The 24732-nt window shown below is 35.5% G+C and overlaps 2 protein-coding genes across 2 annotated transcripts; both read left to right on the top strand.

Annotated features, from left to right (window-relative positions):
• Window positions 1–15793: 15793 nt before the first annotated feature.
• LOC117921038 (transcription factor MYB106-like) lies at window positions 15794–16159 on the top strand. The gene has a single exon (XM_034838797.1). It carries the CDS (start codon window positions 15794–15796, stop codon window positions 16157–16159), a length of 366 nt encoding a protein of 121 aa, XP_034694688.1.
• Window positions 16160–22551: 6392 nt separating this feature from the next.
• Window positions 22552–23888, top strand: LOC117921048 (transcription factor MYB94-like). The gene is made up of 2 exons (XM_034838811.1): window positions 22552–22811; window positions 22898–23888. Exons 1-2 carry the CDS (start codon window positions 22552–22554, stop codon window positions 23886–23888), a joined length of 1251 nt encoding a protein of 416 aa, XP_034694702.1.
• The last annotated feature ends 844 nt before the right edge of the window (window positions 23889–24732 follow it).

Raw genomic sequence — 24732 nt, forward strand, 5'->3', positions numbered from 1 at the left:
CAGATCTGATGAAGGCTTTGTCCGATATGTATGAAAAGTCATCCGCAAACAATAAGGTGCATCTGATGAAGAAATTGTTCAATTTGAAGATGACAGATAATGCATCAGTAGCATAACATCTTAATGAATTTAATACAATCACAAATCAATTGTCGTCTATAGAAATTGATTTTGATGATGAGATTTGTGCTCTGATCGTCTTGGCTTATTCTCCAAATAGTTGGGAGGCAATGAGGATGGTAGTAAGCAATTCTATGGGAAAGGAAAAGCTCAAGTACAATGATATACGAGATTTAATTATGGCTGAGGAGATTCGCCGAAGGGATGCAAGCGAAACCTCAGGATCTTGTTCTGCCCTAAACCTTGAGACAAAAGGCAGAGGTAATGACAGAAATTCAAACCGGGGTAGATCAAAATCCAGAAATTCTAATCGGAACATAAGCAAATCTAGATCAGGCCAACAAGTACAATGCTGGAACTGTAGGAAAACAGGTCACTTTAGAAGGCAATGCAAAAGTCCTAAGAAGAAGAATGAAGATGATTCTGCTAATGCTGTAACAGAAGAGATACATGATGCATTACTTCTTATAGTAGACAGTCCACTTGATGATTGGGTTTTGGATTCAGGAGCTTCGTTTCATACCACTCTACACCGAGAAATCATATAGAATTATGCTGCAGGTGATTTTGGTAAAGTGTATTTGGCTAATGGTTCAGCCTTGGACGTTGTGGGTCTGGGAGACGTTCGGATATCATTGCCCAATGGGTTTGTTTGGTCATTAGAGAAGGTTCGACATATTCCTGACCTGAGGAGGAATCTGATTTCTGTTGGACAACTTGATGATGAAGGACATGCAATACTATTTGTTGGCGGTACTTGGAAGGTTACAAAGAGAGCTAGGGTATTGGCTCGTGGAAAGAAGACTGGTACTCTGTATATGACCTCATGTCCAAGAGACACAATTGCAGTTGCTGATGCAAGTACTGATACAAGCCTATGGCACCGCAGACTTGGTCACATGAGTGAGAAAATGATGAAAATGTTGTTGTCAAAAGGCAAACTACCATAATTGAAGTCCATTGACTTTGACATGTGTGAAGGTTGCATCTTAGGAAAGCAAAAAAAGGTGAGCTTCTTGAAAACTGGCAGAACACCGAAGGTTGAAAAAATGGAACTAGTACACACTGATTTGTGGGGGCCTTCTCCGGTTGCATGCCTTGGAGGTTCAAGGTACTACATCACTTTTATTGATGACTCAAGAAAAAAGGTATGGGTTTATTTTCTAAAACATAAATCTAATGTATTTGAAACTTTTAAGAAGTGGAAGGCTATGGTTGAGACAGAAATAGGTTTGAAAGTAAAATGTTTGAGGTCAGATAATGGAGGAGAGTACATAGATGGAGGGTTTAGTGAGTATTGTGTTGCACAAGGAATTAGGATGAAGAAGACCATTCCTGGGACACCACAGCAGAATGGTGTGGCTGAGCGCATAAATAGAACTCTCAATGAGAGTGCTAGAAGTATGAGGTTGCATGTTGGACTACCAAAAACTTTTTGGGCTGATGTTGTTAGCAGTGCAGCTTACCTGATAAACCGAGGACCATCAGTTCCCATGGAGTTCAGACTTCTTAAGGAGGTTTGGAGCTATAAAGAAGTAAAGTTTTTACATTTAAAAGTTTTTGGTTGTGTTTCTTATGTTCATATTGATTCTGATGCCCGTAGTAAACTTGATGCAAAGTCTAAAACATGTTTTTTCATTGGCTATGGTGATGAGAAATTTGGCTATAGGTTTTGGGATGACCAAAATAGGAAAATCATCAGAAGTAGAAATGTGATATTTAATGAATAGGTTATGTACAAGGACAGGTCAATTTTAGTGTCAGATGTTATAGAGATAGATCAAAAGAAATATGAGTTTGTCAACTTAGATGAATTGACTGAAAGTACTGTCCAAAAAAGGGGTGAAGAAGATAAGGAGAATGTAAATTCACAGGTAGATCTAAGTACACCTGTAGCTGAAGTTCGCAAATCTTCTAGGAACATTAGACCTCCACAGCGTTATTCACCTGTTTTAAATTATCTCCTGTTGACTGATGGTGGTGAGCTAGAGTGTTATGATTAAACCTTGCAAGATGAGAATTCAAGCAAGTGGGAGTTAGCCATGAAGGATGAGATGGATTCCTTGTTGGGAAATCAGACATGGGAACTGACTGAATTGCTAGGAGAAAAGAAGGCTTTGTACAACAAGTGGGCATACAGAATAAAGAATGAGCATGATGGTAGCAAACATTACAAGGCCATATTAGTTGTTAAAGGGTTCCAGTAGAAAGAGGGCATTAACTATTATAGACCCTCAATTTTGTCCCTTTAGCACATGTTTTAAAGTCCATTACCAATACTTTACAGTAATCTCTTAGTAGCTCATAGCTACTCACGCTACTTACCTTTCTTGAGCCACCTTGGAGGCTTTAGTTGAGGGGTTTACCCGGCTCCACATTATGACGTTGGCTACCCTTCAAGTTTAGATTAGGCTTCACTTAAGTGCACTTCAGGTTAGACTTAGTTAAGCCCACTTAGTCTCACCCTAGGCCCATTTAAGCACATCTAGGCCCACTTTGGTTTGCTAGGTCCACTTAGGCATCCTGGCCCACCTATGTTACCTTTTAGATAACTCCTGTATGACTTACATAGTTCGCATGATTTGTATTTCTTAACACTTGCATGAGCTTGATTTCTTATTCATTTATCTATTTATTTATTTAGCTATTTATTTATTATATTTGTTTAGCTATTTGTTTATTGTTATCTATTTATTTGTTTTTACAAGATTGCATGTGATCAATTATCTTATCTCTTTTTATGATTACTATTCTTATTACTATTAAATGTTTTTACTAATATGTACGTTAATAAATTTTTTTAGTAAGTTATTTTGTATTTTACTTTATTTTATTTGGTTATTTTCTTAAAGTGCTTTTAATATATTTTTTGGTAAGTTAAGTTTTTTAATATATATATATATATATATATATATATATATATATATATATATATATATATTTTATACCAATTTGATAAGTTATTATTATTATTATTACCTTTAAAAAGGTTTGCTAATTTTTTTTTATTTTTTTTTATTTTGAATTATGATGTATATAAAATAGAAAAGCACTTTCCATAAAAGTTAAAATACCACTTTGCAATTAAAACATCACTTTCCATATATCCACGTACATATCCCAAAAGGAAATAAAATATTCCATGAAAAGGATAGGTTGCCATATAAATGGGACAAAAAGGAATAGAAGATGGACGGTGGGACTTTTTTCTTGGGTAAGGAGACTTTTTTTCTTTGAGGGGAGATCAACACACGCAAGAGTTTTTTGGGAGGAGCGGTAGAGGACTTGAAAGACTAATTGGGCTGCCATTTCGACACATCAAGAGAGTATTTTTCCGATACAATACAGGTTAGTTTTTGGATCTTTGATACAGTGTTTCTTTTTAGTTTGGGTTTTAGTTGATTGGTTTAATGAATTGTTTGTGATAAATTCTTTTAAATCTCGATTTCAAACAATCTTTTATTTTTATTAGATTAAATGTCTTTCTTTTATGATTGCAATTCATTAGTTCTATGCTAGTTTATTTTAATCTACATGAAAGTTTAAATAAAGTTTATATTTTTAGTTTAATTTTAGTTTATTTTTAATTTGAATGAGTTATTGATCTTAAATCTATTAGTTTAATTGGACTTGTAAGGTAAAGTTTATATTTATAGTTAAATTCTAGTTTATTTTTAATGTGAATGAGTTATTGATTTTAAATCTATTAGTTTAATTGGACTTGTAAGGTAAAGTTTATATTTTTAATTCCGATTAGTTTAAATTATAGTTTATTTTTAATTTGAATGAGTTATTGATCTTAAATCTATTAGTTTAATTGGTCTTGTAAGGTAAAGTTTATATTTTTAATTCCGATTAGTTTAAATTCCAGTTTATTTTTAATTTGAATGAGTTATTGATCTTAAATCTATTAGTTTAATTGGACTTGTAAGGTAAAGTTCATATTTTTAATTCCAATTAGTTTAAATTCTAGTTTATTTTTAATTTGAATGAGTTATTGATCTTAAATCTATTAGTTTAATTGGACTTGTAAGGTAAAGTTTATATTTTTAATTTTGATTAGTTTAAATTCTAGTTTATTTTTAATTTGAATGAGTTATTGATCTTAATTCTCTAGTTTAATTGATCTTGTGAAGAAAAGTTTACATTTTTAATTCTAATTAGTTTAATTCTAGTTATTCATATATTTCTTGAAATCTAAATGTTAGTTTTTTGGATGATAATTTTGTTAGTTTATTTGATTAGGAAGTCATAAATTCGTTGTCTTAGTGATTGTTGGTCAAATTTTTTTTTTGAGGGCCATTGGAAACCCATGAAGGTTGGCCTTTATTCTCACCACTTTAATTGATAAGATTTCCTAAAATCTTCATTTCGTGATCTTTGTTTCCTTTTGTTTTGATTGATATTTTGTTTTCTATTTTTGTTATTTTAAAAATTAATTTCCTTTATTTTAAAACAAAACTCTTTTTCTATAAAAAAAAAAAAAAAACCTTTTAAGAGATTTTTTTTTAAATTCATTTAAAGCCTCTAGAATCAAAATCTCTTTTCTATTTAAAAAAATAACATGCAACCATATCTTAATCGGTTTGCATCCTTCTCAATTTTCAACAAAAAGTTTGGTTTTAAACAAAACACGAATCAAAGCTTGTGGTCCCAAATAAATGGGACAATTTTAGGCTAAATTCGTGTATATTAATTTGGGGAATTGGTGAAACCCCTACATAAGAAAATCTTTTTCAAAATTTATTTTTGCTACAACCCTGCTATTTATTGTAATTATATTTACATTTTTCTTTTTAGGAATTGTATACAAGATATGTATGATAATTAATTATTCCGAATTCTGGTAATTTTTGCTAATTAATTAGATAAGCATGCTAGGATTTATTATTTATATTTATTATCTAACCCTCATGTCCTGAGGAAGCACATTAGGAGTTATATATGCTATCCAAGTACGTTCCCAAAATTTCATGAATATGCATGTCATTGCCCTTGTTTGATGCCATACTTGATTGTCTCGATGCTTGTTTGATCATCCTTGATAAAATGCATGTCGTGTGTCATATTTTTGAATTAACCATTGATGTTTTATGATAGCGCTTAAGATGTGGTTCAGGTACGCACCCTAACTCTCCTTTATTGTGATTGATCTCCTTATTTAGCATGCTACTTTCTAAAATCACCTAGCTTACTTAGGTATCTACAATTAATCAATTAATTGCCCCATTTCCCTAATTTAATCAGTAAAGATCTCTTTAGGCTTAGAAGGGTGCTACCTCCTAGAGGTACCTTCCCAATAAGTAACATGATCCCCGGACCTAGACTCGGGTTTTTCAAAGACATGTTTTTTTCCAAAAATTATGGAGTCACATTTTAGGGTTTTTCTTTCTTGTTTTATTTTCCCTTTAAACTAAAAATAAAATAAGTGGCGGCTCCAACTTTTCCAAAACTAAATAATTTTTCACAAATAAAAAGCGAGTCTCGCCGATCGAGTGGGAACGCACATGAAAAATGCGGGTCTACAACTACACAAAGATATTTTCTCCAGTTGTGAAAATGTCAACAATCATACTTGTACTGGGAATGGTGGCTGCAGAAAACTTACATCTTGAGCAATTAGATGTGAAGACAGTATTTCTTCATGGTGACTTGGAGGAAGACCTTTACATGATTCAACCAGAAGGGTTCATTGTTCAGGGACAAGAGAATCTAGTCTGCAAACTGAGAAAGAGCTTGTATGGCCTTAAACAAGCTCCTAGATAGTGGTACAAGAAGTTTGAAAGTTTTATGCATAGAATTGGGTTCAAAAGATGTGAAGCTGATCACTGTTACTATGTTAAGTCTTTTGACAATTCTTACATCATATTACTGTTGTATGTGGATGATATGCTTATTGCAAGGTCTGACATTGAGAAGATTAATAATCTGAAGAAGCAATTGTCCAAACAGTTTGCAATGAAGGATTTGGGAGCTGCAAAGCAAATCCTTGGTATGAGAATCATTAGAGACAAGGCTAATGGTACATTGAAGCTTTCACAGTCAGAGTATGTGAAGAAAGTTCTCAACAGGTTCAACATGAATGAAGCTAAACCAGTGAGCACACCCTTGGGTAGTCATTTCAAACTAAGCAAAGAACCGTCACTGAAAACAGAAGAAGAAATTGACCATATGAGCAAGGTGCCCTATGCCTCAGCTATTGGCAACTTGATGTATGCTATGGTGTGTACAAGGCCAGACATTGCACATGCAGTAGGAGTTGTGAGCAGATTCATGAGTAGGCCTGGAAAGCAGATTGGGAGGCAGTCAAGTGGATTCTAAGATATCTGAAGGGTTCATTAGATACATGTATTTGCTTCATAGGTGCAAGTTTGAAACTGCAGGGTTATGTAGATGCTGATTTTGCTGGTGATATTGATAGTAGAAAGAGTACTACTGGGATTGTTTTCACTCGAGGTGGTATAGCTATATCATGGGCTTCAAATCTACAGAAGATTATTACTTTGTCTAGTACAGAAGTTGAGTATGTTGCAGCAACTGAAGCTGGAAAGAAGATTATTTGGCTACATGGTTTCTTAGAAGAATTGGGTAAGAAGCGGGAAATGGGCATTATACACAGTGACTGTCAACAAGTGCAATTTTTCTTGCCAAAAAATCGGTCTTTCATTCAAAGTCGAAGCATATACAAACAAAATACCACTTTATCCGTTACCTTGTTGAAGGTATACTGGTAATACTTGAAAAGATTTGTGGATCTAAGTGCCCAGCAGACATGTTGATTAAGGGTGTCACTATTTGATTCATGCCTTATTGGTGTCTTAGCTGATTCGTGTCCAGCTGGTGCTCCTTGATTGAGGGAGTAATCAACAAAATTTATAACCTATTACACCATATACTAGGGTAGCAAAGACAAAGCTACTATAGCATAGTGGCTCTAGGATCGTTCACTGGGATGGGTTTTCACTTCACAAATGATATTAATTCAAAGCTGAATTGGTGCCTTTTCATTTCAAGGTTAGCTATAAAAGAAAACATAAAGATGTTTGAACAAAGATTGGTTTTAAGCTAACCAAAAATAATAGCTTATTTTACTTACAAAGAAAAGTGTTTCTTGGAGTTTCAGATCACTAGGCTCAGATTCCTCATACAAAAAGGGAGTTTCGGTCACTTGTTTCTTTTCCTCGCATTAGAGAATTAACATATAGTTCCTTCTCCAACCGGTGTTGTACAGATGCTTCCCATTAATGGGTTCAAACACTAAATCCCTCTCACTGATGCAACTTGCAATGGCTCATACCTCTCACCTAGCACTTGCCATTCAAGGTGACCTTTAACCTTGGATTACCCGTCAAAAGCTCGCAAGAGATAACTAATGGATGTCTCCTTGGAGTCCAAAAGCTTACCAAGTGTTGGCTATTCTAAAAAATCCTACCTTCAAGTCACTTCCCAGAGGCTCGCAGGGGTAAACTAGTGAACCTCCATGGACGGAGATCACTTGCCTTACCAAGTGTTGGCCTAGGTGATTTAAAGGCGTTTTAAGTTAACTAAAAAGATAAAAACCATTAACGGGTCACACTTTCTCTTCATTAAAAACTAAAACAACAAAACTTCCAATTTATGCATGTGGAAACTTACCCGGCTTTCCTCACTCCAAGATATGAAGAGCCTAGCCTCTCATCCTCGGAGGAAATATCCTCAGAGTTTGATTGGCTAGAAAGAAAACTAACGAGAAAACAAGAATATATAGGAAAAACAGAGCAAGTGCTCTGTTCATTGATTCTATATATGATATATTATGTATGATGGATCTCCTGGAACAAGCTCCTCCGAGAGTCTCTTTTAGTGTTTACAAGAGAGTTTATATAGGAAGGTAATTTACCCTTCCTTGGATACTTCCTAGCTAAGGAATTACATGAGTGGTTGAATACAAGGAGAAAATGGAAATTTAGACACAAAAATCTGAAGAAAAATATCTCAAAGTGTCGGTCACAAATATCAGGAAGCATTAAGGACCATTTCGCAGGTGAAAACGAGGTCTGCAAGATTTCGCAGACGCACAAAAAGGGCTGCGAAATCACTTCGCAGCAAAAGGCTTATTCCGCAGCGCTGCAAAGTTGGCTTTCATCTTGTGGTGTTTGGCTTCCAACGTGTCGTGAAACTTCAGGGGGAATTCCACAGCATTGTGCAAAATGGCTGCGAAATCATTTCGCAACAAAAGGGTGATTTCGCAGCCGTGCAAAATTCTTCCTTCAGCTTGGAGTGATTGGCTTCCAATGGCTATAACTTCCTCATTTCAGCTCCAAATTGTACACGGTTTGAAGCGTTGGATTCTTAACTTCCTGAGCTTTGAAATGGTATATAGAATGTAAAAAATGGACTTCAGGAAGTGCTCCAAAAGTGTAAAGGAAGACTGCAGCTGCTGTCCTCTGTTTTCCTCTTTGTTTTTTTCCTCTTTGCTTCTCTCCTTGCATTCCGGATTTGCTTATGGCAAAGGACTTCAAAGCTTTGGTTCTTCATGTTTCTGAGCTCTTCATTGCTTTTCCATGGATTCCAAATAACTCTCCTCAATCTTGGATTGCTTTGGTGATCAAATTACTAACAAAAACACCAAAACTTACACAATTTGATTAGAATTGATTGCAAGGATCCTTAACATGTTAATTGGGTTAAAAGGCAATAAATACTACTCAAAAGTGTTTAAAAGAGTTAATTACAAGATATGAAATAGCACTTTTTGAGTAGTAATCACTCCCCCCAACCGACATATTGCTAGTCCCTTAGCAATGAAGGAGAGAAAAATAAAAATAAACAATACTATAATTTACAACATCATGCTGATCAAAAAACAATTTTCAAGTGGCATGATGATCTAACTCTCACATGGAACATTAAAGAAATAAAACTCAAATTTCAACAAGAGTTGTCAAATAACTTGTCTAGTCACAATTCATAAAGAGTAGGCATTATGCAAATTTGAGCTTTAAAATCATTTCCACTTCCAAAGGTCCAAACCTTACTCTTCCACAAAAATCTATGTGTTATTTATTAGTTTTCGGATATAGTATGTCAAACTAATCTCTCCCCTCAACCTAGTTCTTTTCAAAGCTTAGCAAACTAATCAACCTCCAATAGGCTAAGAACGCACCTTTTTTCTTTCACAATTTTTTTTCTTGTAGAAGTGCAAAGCTTAAAGGCATTCTTTTCTAAATTGTCCATGTAACGGGGGTCCATTGATGACTCCCAACCAATCAAGGTTTAGGGCATCAAGCTTTAAGGATTTTTCAAACACTAACTCCTCGGATTTCACCCTGGACTTTTGAGAATGAATTTTAATACCCAAGCACCTACAGTATGTTAAACTCCACCTATTCACCCTTTTAACAAGCATTGAGGTCGGTGACTCCCAACCAATTAAGGCTTAGGGCACCAGGTTTTAAAGATTTTCACCATATACCCCTCAGACCTTGCTCGGGTTTCAAAGCAAGCAAACATTTTTATTTTTTTTTAAAGGCTCATTGGCCTTTCACAAGGTGTCCCAACACTATTAAATGAGAGGTACCAAGTCTAAAATTTTCCTAAGTCAAGAGGGAAATAGTTTTTCATCTTATACTCGGAACCTAGTGTGCACAGTGTGTGAATAGCTTAAAGTGGAAGAACTGAGGTTGAATTCAATAGAAGTTTCAACAATTCATCAACTTTAATAAGCATAATACAAAATCTAAGTCAAGTAAAAAGACAAAAATTCAATTTCTCCCTTTTCATTTTGAAAATTTTTCCTTAATAACCATGGAGAGTAGAATAAAAACTTAAAAATTAAACAAAAAACAACTAAATTACCAAAATAACTTAGCATTAATAGCAATACTTACTTTCTCAACTCTCCCCCCAACCAAGCTGAACATTGTCCTCAATGTGACAAAAGTGATTAAAAAATAGGGAGGAAGTGGTACCTCCTGAGTGACATGGAGTTTGAGTTGTATAGGAGAAACCACATGTTTCAAAAAAAAAAAAAAAAAAAAGAGTTAGTGAGTAGAGGAAATAGAAAAATGCCAAGTTTAAACACAAAATGATGTCTATATATGATGTATCATCAATAATACATCCAATCCCAGAATATAAGACATCATAACATGGAATTATGTATACTAATATAATAAGTAAATACAAAAAATAAAGAGATGATCAAGAAATGGTAGGGTCCTGTGGAGCTGATGCATGTGTGGTGGCCTCTTGAGTGGATTGGATCAGGATTTTGACTTCTGTTCTGGTAGTCTCCTTAGATGGCATAGTCTCCTCAACTAGAGCTTTCAGTTGGAGCTATAGGCTTTGATTGTTTAAGGAGGTAAGAAATGGAATGAGAGGCTTCATGTGTGTGATCTCAGGGTGCGCGGGGCTCTCCTCTTCATATGCATGGTTGTGAGGCTCTGTTGGCATTTTAGCAACTTCCCTTGGCTTTGCAAGGTGTTTTTGCAAACCTCCCTCCATTTTGCAAGTCAATTTTGGAATTTGAAGGCCATTTCTAAGCTTGGAGGTGATTTTGCAGCCATTTCGAAGCTTTGAGGTGATTTCGCAGCCATTTTGAAGCTTGGAGATCATTTCATAGTCATTTTGCAGCCCAAAAGTGATTTCGCAGCTCATTTCGCAGCTGCAAAATGAGTGTACAAGGCTTCCAAATGGTACTCATGTGCTAAAAAGTGGTTTCGCAATTTCGAAATACCCTGCGAAATGGAGCTTTGGCTGCGAAATTTGAAGTTTTTACACTTTGGAGCTTCGCAACCGTTTCGCAGCTGCGAAATAAGGGTCACTGTGCTACAAAATGGCACTCGTGTGCCAAAAGTGGTTTCGCAGCTACGAAACACCCTTCCAAATGGCGTCTCGACTGCAAAATTCCCGCTCAGCTTTGCGCGCTCGTCTTCAAACGGCCATAACTTCTTCATTTCACCTCCAAATCGCATACCGTTTGAAGCGCTGGACTCCTGACTTCCCAAGCTTTGAAACAAGATATGGTATGCATAATTTGAGCTCCAGGAAGTGCTTCAAAAATGTGTCCAATAGTAGCAAAATGAAGGTGCGACATTTTCGCTCATGGTTTGCACAGTCATTTTCAAACAGCCATAACTTTTCCGTTTCAAATCCAAATCGAGTATCGTTTGACGCTATGGACTCCTGACTTCCCAAGCTTTCAAAAGATATATGGTATGCATGAAATGAACTTCGGAAAGTGATCAAAATGTGTCCAATAGTTGCCGACATGGGGGTGCGGCTGTGACATGTCTGTTCATGGTGTGCGCGTTGAAGGATTTTAAGGTGTGGAGGTTTCGCAGCCATTTCGCAGCTGTGAAATGAGTGTACGAGGCTTCCAAATGGTACTCGTGTGCCAAAAATCGGTTTCACAGCTGCGAAACACCCCGCGGAATGGAGTTATTGCTGCGGAATTGGGATTTTTCACGCCTTAGAGCTTCGCAGCCACTTTCGCAACTGCAAAATGGGGGCTCCTGTGCTGCGAAGTGGCACTCGTGTGCCAAAATCGCCTTCGCAGCTGCGAAAATTTTCGCAGAGGAGTCAATTGAGTTGCAAAACAGTTTCACAGCAAAGTACCAATTTCGCAGAGGCTGCGAAATCTGTTTTTGCCCTGTTTTTGCCCTGTTTTTGCACTTTTCTTGCTCCAAACGATTTTCCTTCAATTTCTTTGCAATTCCTCCTGATTTTGATCATCCAAAAACCTATATTACATCAAAACAAAGTAGAATTAAAACATTAAAATCAAAATTAAAGCATTTAAATCAAAATTGAAACATTGAAATCAAAATTAAAACAAATAATAAGTAAAACAAAAAGATATGGACTAGCTAGTCTTTAGAAAGACTAAGTCCATCAAAAAATTTGATCCTGATTCAGCTTGCCCGGATCCCATATGAAGTTTGCATCCCTCACTTGAGGCTTGCTTTGTATAATTTTCCTATACAAAGCTTGGAGAAAAGGTGAAGGCATGTGTTTCTTCATCAATTCTTTCTTGATGATTATCCTCTGTGGTTCTTCATTTAATTTAAGATCATAGCCATCTTTCTCTGTACTTTTCCCCTTTTTCTTTCATTTGATTTCCTCCCTCTTTTCTTTCTCTGTTTCACTTTCAACCTCATGCTCTAGCTTGGATGTGGGTAGATCAAACTCTTTACCACTCCTCAGAGTGATTACTTCTTTGACTTCCCTCTTTTGTGAAGATTCTCCCTCCTTAGCCTCCATTTCATGGATACTCATGGAATTTTGATAAGGTTGAGAAGGAGAGTTTTCTTTCTCTTGCATTGTTTTGAGGTTGGCAAACCTTGAGATTGAATCTTGGAGATTATCTATCTTCTGAGATAGATCATTTTGCACTTCATCCCTCTTTTTGTTCAATGAACTCTCTACACTGTCAATTCTTTGACTGAGCTGAGCATTGATGGATTTTTTAGCTTCAACAAAGTCTTCCATGACCTTGTTAAGATTCATCATAGCTTGTTCAAGGTTTGAGGCTTGCTGAGGTGCTTGAGCAGGTTGCTGTACTGAGGTGGCTGTGGTTTCCAAGAGAATGTTGGATGGTCCCTCCAATTGGAATTGTAGGTGTTGCAATCACCAAACATTTCCCTCTCCGTTGGAATGATAGGACACTCTTCCACCAAGTGCTCATAAGATAGACAAATGGCACAAGGCATAGCTTGCAATGGTGTTTGAGAGATGGCTTGCACTTCTTGCATGTTCTTCATTTCTAGCTCATCTAATCTTCTTTCCATAGCTGCAATCTTTATCCTCATGTCTATGCCGTCATTTAAAATATACATCTCACCCTTAGCATTAGGTTGAGACATCATTCTTCTCATATCTCTAGCATTTGGTTCACCCCATTCTCTTTAAAATTCAGCCACATAACTCATGAAGTTCATGGCTTCCTCTGCTATCTCATATTCAATATGGCATGCACAACTAGCAATTTGTGAATTAAAAACAGAGAACACAAAAGAAAACAAAAGAAAAACAATTCAAAGAAAGAAAAATTAAGGTAAACTAAAAACTAAATAAAAGGTATACTAAAATATGAAAGAAAAATAAACAAATAAAAAGAGTTAGTAAAAGGAAAAAAAAATCACCAAACTTGTGATGAAGATCACAAGTACTCTGAAAATGTGATATCACTGTAAAATGGCACCATCCCCGGCAACAGCGCCATTTGGTTCATGCCTAATTGGTGTCTCAGCTGATTCGTGTCCAGCTGGTGCTCCTTGATTGAGGGAGTAATCAACAAAATTTATAACCTATTACACCATATACTAGGGTAGCAAAGACAAAGCTACTATAGCATAGTGGCTCTAGGATCGTTCACTGGGATGGGTTTTCACTTCACAAATGATATTAATTCAAAGCTGAATTGGTGCCTTTTCATTTCAAGGTTAGCTTTAAAAGAAAACATAAAGATGTTTGAACAAAGATTGGTTTTAAGCTAACAAAAAATAATAGCTTATTTTACTTACAAAGAAAAGTGTTTCTTGGAGTTTCAGATCACTAGGCTCAGATTCCTCATACAAAAAGGGAGTTTCGGTCACTTGTTTCTTTTCCTCGCATTAGAGAATTAACATATAGTTCCTTCTCCAACCGGTGTTGTATAGATGCTTCCCATTAATGGGTTCAAACACTAAATCCCTCTCACTGATGCAACTTGCAATGGCTCATACCTCTCACCTAGCACTTGCCATTCAAGGTGACCTTTAACCTTGGATTACCCGTCAAAAGCTCGCAAGAGATAACTAATGGATGTCTCCTTGGAGTCCAAAAGCTTACCAAGTGTTGGCTATTCTAGAAAATCCTACCTTCAAGTCACCTCCCAGAGGCTCGCAGGGGTAAACTAGTGAACCTCCATGGATGGAGATCACTTGCCTTACCAAGTGTAGGCCTAGGTGATTTAAAGGCGTTTTAAGTTAACTATGTCCGCTGGCGTAAGTTTTGTCTCTTGTGGTCCACCAAAGATTTTAATTGACATGTTTGTGGCTGCATGTTCAAAACCATCTAGAGTTGGCGTCAGTTTTATCTCCTCAAATCTGACCCAAATCCATGCTCTTAGCGGATCCCATCGTTCTCCAATGAGAAAATTTCAACTCAAAACTGTGCTAAAGGCATCTCTCCTCGATGAGATGGTGGCTTCGGTTTATCTCCTCAAACTGATCACATGAAAGCAACTCTCTTCTATCTATAAATTTCCCTGCGCACATGACCACTATGAAGAAAGCTCAGCCAAGTATTGGATGTCAATCACATTGTTTCTTCAAGGTCTCAATATCCTCTTGACAGCTTGCTTTTCAATGGCTCTTCCCTGGTTTTTAAGCAGTCATTGTATTTATTTTTATTGTAGTATATTTCATGAAAAAATTATTGGGTTAATTTCTTCCATCTTTGCAGGGAAATCCATGATGGCAAGACCAGAGGAGTAGAGACCGCGATGGACCGAAGAAGAAGACCGGGTGGTCTTTGAATGTAAAAGCAGAAATTTGGATCTACCTTGGCCAGATATCGCAGAGCTGCCAGGCTGAGCAGGAGTGGTAAGAGTTGTAGGGAGAGGTGGAAAAACCACCTGGATCCTAATATCAAGAGAGGGAACTTCTCCCAAGAGGAAGACGAAACCATCATCGGCCTCCATTCAAGTCATGGCAATAGGTAATTAATGAGAATGATCCATTATTATATGATATGATATGTCAATGTGGTCAGTTTGAGTTTGAGCTAGGAGTTGGTTCATGTGGTGTTGCAGCTGGGCATTTATAGCAACTCATCTTCCAGGGCGAACCGATAATGCTGTCAAGAACCGCTGGAACCACCATTTGAAGAATAAGCTAAGTGGGAGAAGTATTGATCATTAGAATATTCCTGACCCACAAAGTAGCACCGGGGATCACCCACATGCCATTCAACTCTTTCATCTCGACCATAATATTAATCCAAACACAGGCTCAAGCTCCATTCCTTCACCGGTTTCAACCTCACAAGAAATTGTCAACCCTTTGTCAACTTCTGAATTAGCCTACCCAGAATTTTCAGGGGATATCTTTCGAGTGATGATGAGGCTATCTATTACTCTTTCGGGGGAGATTACTTTGAGTTCAAGCCCACACAACTCTTTCACCTCAACTACAACATTGATCCAAACCCAAGCTCAAGCTCAATTTCTACACCGATTTTAGTGTCACAAGAAATCGTCAACCCTTGGTCCAGTTTTCAATTAGCCTACCCAAAATTTCCAAGGGATATTTTCCTAGTGATGATGAGACTATCCATCACTCTTTTGGGGAGATTACTTTGTATTTGATCCTATACAACTCTTTCATCTCAACCACAATATTGATCCAAACGCAAGCTCAAGCTTGATTCCTACACCGGTTTCAGCGTCACAAGATATCGCCTACCCTTGGTCCACTTCTGAATTAGCCTACACAGAATTTCCAGTGGGGAGATCTTCCGAGTGATGATGAGATTATCCATACTTTGAGTTTGAGCCCACACAACTCTTTCATCTCAACGACAATATTGATCCAAACGCAAGCTCAAGCTCGATTCCTACATTGGTTTCAACCTCACAAGAAATCGTCAACCCTTGGTCCACTTCTGAATTAGCCTACCCAGAATTTCCAGGGGATATATCTTCCGAGTGATGATGAGACTCAGGTGGGCATTTATAGCAACTCATCTTCCGGGGCGAAGCGATAATGCTATGAAGAACCGTTGGAACAACCATTCGAAGAAGAAGCCTGCGACAAGTACTCATCGGAATATCCCTGACCCACAAAGTTGCACCGGCGATCAGCCAGATGCCACACAACTCTTCCATCCTACACCCGTTTCATCTGATCCCGAGTCTTTGATTGCCGGGTTTGGTTCTTTGATTCCCTACGTTAATCAAAATGAGACCAATTTCGGGGGAGATTACTTTGAGCCTTGGATTTCTGGACCGGTTTCAGCCTCAGTGGAGAACGCGTTCATGCCAACTGAACAAGTCACCAGAAATTGGTCTCCTTAATTTGAAGCTTGGGCAGAACTTATCGGAAGCGTTAGACCCATTAATATAATGGTTGAGTTAGTGTACTCACGGATGAAATTGCCACCTTCTCCCTGTTTCTGTTCATTGGTGAGGCCTAGAATTGTCTTAGATTTAAAAAGTAGGAAATAGACAAGTAGTCTTTGCGAACCATTGAAGTGTCTTTTTCTTTTCCATAAAAGAGGTCTGCGGCGAGAGAAAGGTGTCAAACAATTCCCACTTTAGGATTTCTAACCATCCATTTTGAAGGAAATATACAAAAATAAAACCTAAACTACTCATGTCGGGTGGTCGGCAGACACCAGGGTGAAGTTTTGTGTTTTCTGAGCAGGACAATGAAATTAAGCATTGCGTACACAACCTCACTTCTATTGCTCTATTAATCATAACTAAGGACACAACTTGGATTGCGAAATTAATTATAACTAAGTACACAACCTCATTTCTTTGTTCCATTCATGGGATTGCCAAATTAATCATAACTAAGGACACAACCTCACTTCTTTGTCCTATTTTTGCTATTGCAGTACCACATATTATCATAGTCACACGTTTCTTTGTGGTGGGTCTGGGAAGATTTCTCTTTAAAGTTCATCCCTGTTGGGTTAACAACTTAAAATCATAATCCAATGGATTTTTTTCTTTTTCTTGGCTTCTCAGATGTGGAAACCGACTTGGAGGATAGGGAATGGCATATTGGGTATAAAAAACCCAATCAGGACAAAGTGCACGAAAATCTAATAAATTTTCACATTAATATATGTTTCTTGAAATTGGAAAAACTGGGGTTTAAAATCACTTGTATTTTGGGCTCAGCTCAAAACATAAAGTTTCCTTATTGCCTTTTCTAGCTTGCATTTCTAGTGGACTCATCAGCAGCTCAAAACACTTTTTTGTTTTTGACACTTTAGGCCTCTTCAGTAACTGTTTTTGGGGACATTTTTCCATTCTTCAAAAAAATAAAAATAAATGAGAAAATACATTTTAAAACCAAAAAGCAATAACTTTAAAGGCCAGTTATTTTTTACAATAGTTTTTTGTTCTAAAAAAACATAAATAAAAAAAAAAAAGTTGAATAATTAAAAATTATTTTCTTTTCTGTTTTCTATTTTTAAAAACAGAAAATATGGTGTTTTAACTTTTAATATCTTTTAATTATTTTCTTTTGTTTTTTAAAGATTGATTTAAAAAATAATTATATAAACATATAAAATGATTAAAAATAAAATAGTAGATATAAAAATTATATTTAAAAAGTTAAAAGTATTTTAGATTTTTAAAGAAAATTTTGTTATATAAAAATTAAAAATTAATTTTCAAAAACTATTTTTTAATTATTTTTAAAAATAATTAGCAAAAAAGATCTTAAGTATTTTTATTTATTTTAGGGACTGATTTAAAAAATAATTATATAAACATAAAGAATAAATATGACATATAAAAATTATTTTTAAAACAGATAAAAACAGGTAACAACATTTTATATTTCCCAATTTGTCTTACAGGACAAAACAGTTTCCAAGAAGTATTTTCAAAATTGTTTTTAAACGTACTTTTCAAACAATATCAAAGTTTCCATTTTTGAGGGGATGGATGTGGGCAGTATCAGGTGTTTCAGTTTTTGTCAATGCAGTGAGCGTTAGAAGTACTGATGATAGGTACAATGTGGGTGCAGACGGGGATGTGAGGACAGCACATTTCCATGCCCATTTTTAGCTGGGTGGTTGTTGGGTTACGGTGAATGCAAACCGAAAGAAAACGGTCCCACTATGCCACATGCTATGTTTTTCCGTATGGTATAAAAATAGCATCATCATTTAGGGGGTGTTTGGTACGTCAGAATAGGGAATGAAAATAATATTTTGTTTCCTTTCCTATTTCTTAGTGGAATGGAATGAATTTGATGATTTCATTTCTAGCATTTGGATGAATTTAGGAATGCAAGATTGGAATGATTATTTGTTTCCATTCCGATGTTTGACAATAATAAGAATGAAAATGAAAAAGAAATAAATTTACAATAATATCCTTACATATAATTTAAAATATATTTTTATTTTTACTTTTATTTTAAAAAAATAAAATTTGAGAGGTTTTTTGTTATTAAATAATAAGACTAAAAAATATATATATACTCAATAAATAAAAATTAACCATAAAAAATTGTATAACTCTAATGCACAAATATTCAATTATTATTTTTATTAAAAATTTGAATAATTTGTCATGCTTAAGTAGTTATAAAATTATATTTTTCAAAAAAAAATTATTTATTATAATATTTAAATTCTCAAAGCTAGCAAATGTTTTTCTTATTTTCAAAAAAGGAAGTAAAAGAATTCAAATTTATTCTAATTTTCAACAAGTATCATATCCGATAAAATCCCTAACCTTAAAAAATTTCCATTAATACAAAATAAAGAAACATCAAAAATTCCAAATATAAATTAATAAAAAAAAAAATTAATCGATTTATAGAGAAGAAGAAATACGTATAAAGAAGTAGAAGAAGAAAGAGAAAATAAGGTAAACCTGATCGAAGATGTAGAAGGGAATTTTCAGAACCTAGTTGCAGTAAACAATGACGAATCCTAGATCTAACAATCAAAATGAACATCCAAAACCCTATAAATTAGAAATTGATTTTTTTTTTTAAAAAAAATATCGTGGAAGGTTTAATTGATTCAATTTGGAAGAATCACTTGTTGCAGAGAATTGGATGATGAGTAGGTCTCTAGCTTTGCAAAGAAGATAAGAAGTGGATGATGAATGGATCTCTACCTTTACAAAGAAGATAAACATCGGGTTTGAATAACAAGATAAGAGGGTAAAATAGTAATTTAGGTTATTTTATATTATCACATTGCCTTAGTAAAATTGAGTATTTATATATTAAAAAAAATTATGTTCTAAAAAAAGTTATCCTTTTAAAAAAAAAAAACAACTTGCATGTAAATTATTTATATTTCAATATCTACTATTTAATTTATTTTCAAAAATTAATTTACATTTAAATTGTTTGTGAAAAAAACAACTCTCATAAAATTAGATGTTTATCTTGAAGTAGCACATTTTTTTAATATTGAGTATTTATTAAAACAAATAACTTTGATATAAATTATTTATGTTTTAATATCTACTATTCATATCATAAGAAATTTTGAAGCTTAGTATGATCATATCATAAAAAAAAAAAAAATATTTATAATTCAAAAATTTTATGATTAAAAAATATTTGTTTCCTTATAAGTGCATATTAGTATATTGGGTTCAAGAAAATTATGAAAAGTTTAAAACAATAATGAAATATCTTTTTTTTTTTTTTAAATGTATTATGTGTGATATTATTATCCACTATAATCACTTGTTAAATTTCTAGAAGATTATAGGTTGATCAATTTGTATCATAGATGAGATGTACTTCTACTATTTCAAAGAAGATATTTCATAGCATAGTTGAGTAAATCATTGTTTGATGTTATGCTTTTTGGCATATTAGACCTAGAATCCATTTTGTGGCATCACATGCATGTCAAGTTTGACAGTCACCGTTGGTCATTTTCATTATTCATGTGCCTGGCCTCCATTCCAAAAGCATTCCATTTTTCCAAAAAAAATTAAATAAAATTGAGGGGATAGATGCATTATTTTCATATGGCTTTGGGCTCAAATGATATTTGATGATTGCATTTGGGATTTAGATGATTGGGCTTGGAGTTGACAGTCGTATGGGCTCTGAGCTTTTATTCTATTTCTTTTGTTATCTTGGGTTTGGACTGGGACTAATTTTAGACATTGAGATGGGCATTATTTTTATTTTATTTGGGTTTGGGCTCAGGCTCTCAATAGACTTGTTTGGTTGAGCCCAATATCGGAGGCATTTGAGAGCACACGAGATCATTTTAGGACTGGCTACTTCCAAATCAGTCATGAAAAATAATTTTTAAGAATAGAATTGAAAATGATTTTCAATGCTTTGTAAAATAGAAGTTTTTTCAAAATTTTGAAATATTTTTAACCTATATTTTTATCTTTTAAAACATTTTTTAAACTTTTATTATTTTATATTTAAGAACAAAAAATTATTTTACATCTTTTGATTTCTAAACATGTTTTCTATGTTTTTTTGGATAAAATAAAAAACTAATTTTAAAAATAGTCAACAAACATACCCTATACTTCCTCTTTCCCGTTTTCTTTCTCTTAGAATGTTGTAAATATTTGAGATGTGATCACCATTTTGGACTTGTAATAATAGTTCTATTAGTGTATGGTTTGTCATCTTCTCCATGGTCACGAATGTTATGTTGAGGGGTACTTAATTAGTCCTTTTCCTACACAAAGTAGTGGTTCATTTCTAGGTTGCTTTTACAGAGATAACGAGGATTCAGCCCCTCGTGTATTTAACTGCATGTCAACACCAATACCATTTGAATAGTTTTATGCACCTTATAACAACTGTCCTAATTAAGTGAGTCATGATTCAACTCTTTTCAGTAGTATACCACAATCAGATCATTCAACCTTGCGAGTTAGATTAATTTGCTATAAGATCATGACAATTAGAGCACAATTAATTGGGTGAGCTTGACTAATTGTCACACCACACCCACTTCTCCTCTAGGAATTCGCATGGTAAGGGCCCCAGCTCGCTCCTCGTCATGATCAACCCTATCTTCAACGCGGGTCACTTTTATCTTCTCCCTATTATTATATGTGCTCTCTCTTGGGTCTTTGACTATGTCCTTAAAAGTAAGAATGCAGGTAGAAACACAAGGCAAGCATCATTAATTATAGGCTGGAGAATTCTACTCACCCTCCTGCCCATTCCACCATCTTCCCTCACCTGCATATGCATCTTCATACTCAATAATGGCTCTATTTATTTTTGCATTTTACATATAGTTTGATTAATTCATTATTATCATATTATAACATAAGAAGCTTACCTATAGTTTTTCCTTTTTATTTACTGCCTTTTATTTTATTTAAATTATATTATCCAATATCATATGCAAATCATTATCATCATAACAACACTTAAAAGGTTCGTAACATTTGTAACAAAATCTTGTTTGATCGTTAAAATGGTTTTTTTTTTTTTTCATCTTTAGTTTGACATGTGTTTACTTTATATTTTTAATTTTAGTGCAAATAATTTTAAACAAATTGTAGCCAACATATATTTATTTGGACATTAATTTTTGAAGTTATGCTCCATTGTGGTAATTAAATATAATTTTATACTTGTTTATTTTCATTTTATTTTTTTCAAATATGTTTCAGCGATGCACCTTGACCTATAAAAATAGATCAAAACTCACTTGATGTTTTTTTGTCATTTACAAATTTCTAAGACTCGTGTACAAGAAATTGGAACAAGAACTATTATTCTTTACTTTCAAATAGAGTTATCTTGTAATTTTTCTTTTTTATAGAAAAAAAGAAAAAAACTCACTTCATAATTAAAAAAAAAAAAGTTTTTCTTTAATATTTAAGATTCATTTGGTATATTAAATAAAAATAAAGGTGAATCATAATATTATATAAGGGGAAATAAAAAATTCCAAGAAGAACGGGGTTTTGGTTTCCATGAAAATGAATAATAATGAATCATAATATTATATAGGTGCACCTTGACCTAGAAAATGCAAAAGTGTAGTAAGGAAGAATTTGACCAAGAAAATTAAAGTAAAAAGGTGAAGTTTTGAAGAAATGTAGAGTATTTCCGGGGTGGTTAAGATGACAAAAGATTAGTTAACGTTTGCTTAATCATTTGGATGTTTAAGTTAATGAAATAAACGAGAATAAGTTTGAAATAAATTGACTAAAGTGCATAATAATGAAATCATATATGATACACCACACAGGAGAGAGAGGGAGAGAGGGAAGGAGGGTGATAACATATGGGTCAACTTTCCAGGAACCATCGTCTACATCAGTTTATCTGCCCCCTACATCAGTTTAGTGTGGGGCAACTATCGTCTACATCAGTTTATCTGCCCCTTACATCAGTTTATTTCTCAGGGTCCTACATCGAGTGTGGGGCAACTATCGCCTTCATCAGTTTTATCTCCCACCATCTTCCAGTTTATCTGCCCCCTACATCAGTTTATTTCTCAGGGTCCTACATCGAGTGTGGGGCAACAATGTCTACATCAGTTTTATCTCCCGTGGTTTTCGGGTATTGCAGAACCACATCAGAAATCCCCCCACTATAAAGAACAAGTTTGTGTTATAGCAATGTCATGTGCCCGCTTATATCTTCAAGGTCTCAAATTTCAATGATTCTTTGTTGATTTATTTGTAATGTTCAGCGTTTCATGGAAAATTTATGGGGTTTTCTTCCATCATAATTTGCAGGGAAACCGATGATGGCAAGAGCACAGAAGCAGAAAGTCCAGGAGAGAGTTCCATGGTCACAGGGTGAAGACAGGAGACTTGTTGAATATATGCAGAGACATGGTAAGACTGGACGCTGGAAAGATGTCCCAACGGGTGCAGGCCTGGATAGGAGTCCGAAGAGTTGTAGGCTAAGGTGGAACAGCAAACTGAAGCCTGGTATCAACCAAAAGCCCTTCTCTGAAGAGGAAGAAGCCACCATTATCAAACTCCAAAAGCAGCATGGCAATAAGTAATCAGAGTCATCCTCATTTTGTTCATCATTTTTCTAGCTATTAGGGTTTAGGGTACTTAATCGAACTTGTGTTGGCTTTTCAGGTGGGCAACTATTGCAAAGCACCTGCTAGGGAGAACGGATACTGGGATTAAGAATTTCTGGCATAACAATCTGAAGAAGAAGCTTTCAAAAGAGGAGACTCCGAGCCTTGTCACTCAGACACCAAGGCACCAGCTTCTTGACACTGCTGATTTGTTGACTTGTCCTTTGAATGATCCCAAGGATGAAGTCCGCAAGTTGCACTCAGATGCCAGCTTTGCATGGAATCCTCGGCATGGACATCGCTCCCATCTCAATTATCAGGCTACGGAGGACCCAACAGTTTACTATCCAGACCAGTTTGGCCCTTTGATTACCAGTTTTCTAAATACGATTCCTTTCCCACAACTTAACCAAAACTATGCAGTCCGTGTTGGCTCTTTATTTGGGAATATCCCCCCTGCCACTCAGACACCGATACAACCGTTACTCGCAGTTGCTGATGGGTTGACTTCTACTGCTGCTTACCTGAGGAGCTATGCCCTGGGGTTGCACTCAGATGCACAGCTACCCAATCTTCCCTCGCTGTATAACCCAGTAGTACAGCAGGGCTTCGGTGACATTACACCCGATCCTGAGGCTCGGCTCCATAGAGTCGGTTCCATTTCAACAGACCCTGCGGGGGCTCTCCCCGCTCAAGGACCCGGTTTCAATTACCAGGCTATGGACCCAACAATTTACAACCATCCAGACCAGTTTGGTCCTTTGATTACCAGTATTCCAAATACGGGGGTTTTGATTCCTGACCCAAAAGTTAACAACAACTATGCAGCCGATCTTGGCTCTTTGTTTGGGAATGTTCCAAATGCAGGTTCGACTCATGCACTGATGGTTTCAGAGTCATCAGAGCGCTCTATGACTAATCAAGTGGAAAATGAGATGACCCCACCAACTGAAGAGATCTTCCCTTTGGAAGCCTTGCTAGAAGAATTTCCCTCTGCGGAGAATGGTGAGACTAGTGACTCTTTTTGCGGATACGTTGCACTCGTGTAGTTCTCGTGAGTGCATACCTCCATTATGTAGTGTTTCGGGGAGTGCTTTTTGCATTATGTTGTGGGGATAGATAGATCCATTTCTACATAAAATAATTGTTCATTTTTAGGTTAACGAGTTGTTTGGGTTCTAGAATTCCATCGCTAGTTGGAGGTTTCGGTTCCAAGGTTCTAAAATGTGGTGCGGGTTCATCTCTCAATCTCTTATCTATGGCGGGAGGTTGATTTCGTATCAAGAGTGTGTTGGGAGGCCATGGAAGACGGACTGGATTTACAAGCGACGCCTTGTTGTCACGGGCTTAGGTGTTGAGCTGTTGAGCAGGTTGTGACATTTGTCATTCTATACGCTCTCCCCTAACTCCGGTGAAAATTTGTCCAAAATATTAATGGTTCATTCTTCTGAGAAGGCATAGTCAGACACCATTTCGACCTATTATTTTATTATTTGTTTCTCTTTTCTTGGTTGATGATTTAGCCATTGAGGAAGGTATTGACCTAGGGGTTTAAGTTGAGTGGATGACTTTTGGGATGCACGTGGATCTCGAAAATAACATATCAACTTTACTATATGAATTGAAACTGTGTTTTCTCTCCTGGAAAATATTAATCAGACACCCTTTTTTATTTTAACCATGCATGTGCTCCACATCGGACCACATCTTGTCATAGGTGTTTTCTGAGCATAGGCAATGTAGTTTATCATAGCTAATGACACGACCTCACTTCTTTGTTCCATTCATGGGGTTGCCAAATTAATCATCACTAAGGACACAACTTCACTTCTTTCTTCCATTTTGGCGATTGCAGTACCACATATTATCATAGTCACTCCTGGGAAATATTAA

Source organism: Vitis riparia, chromosome 1 (genome assembly GCF_004353265.1).
Source record: "Vitis riparia cultivar Riparia Gloire de Montpellier isolate 1030 chromosome 1, EGFV_Vit.rip_1.0, whole genome shotgun sequence".
In the NCBI taxonomy this organism is placed as follows: Eukaryota; Viridiplantae; Streptophyta; class Magnoliopsida; order Vitales; family Vitaceae; genus Vitis; species Vitis riparia.

What these genes read in the sequence shown, in the direction of transcription:
- LOC117921048 (XM_034838811.1), top strand. Translation starts at nt 22,552, where the DNA reads ATGGCAAGAGCACAGAAGCAGAAAGTCCAGGAGAGAGTTCCATGGTCA. An exon ending in CAAAAGCAGCATGGCAATAA is followed by an intron (nt 22,812 to 22,897) that starts GTAATCAGAGTC and finishes TTGGCTTTTCAG; the next exon opens with GTGGGCAACTATTGCAAAGC.
- LOC117921038 (XM_034838797.1), top strand. Translation starts at nt 15,794, where the DNA reads ATGATGAGACTCAGGTGGGCATTTATAGCAACTCATCTTCCGGGGCGA.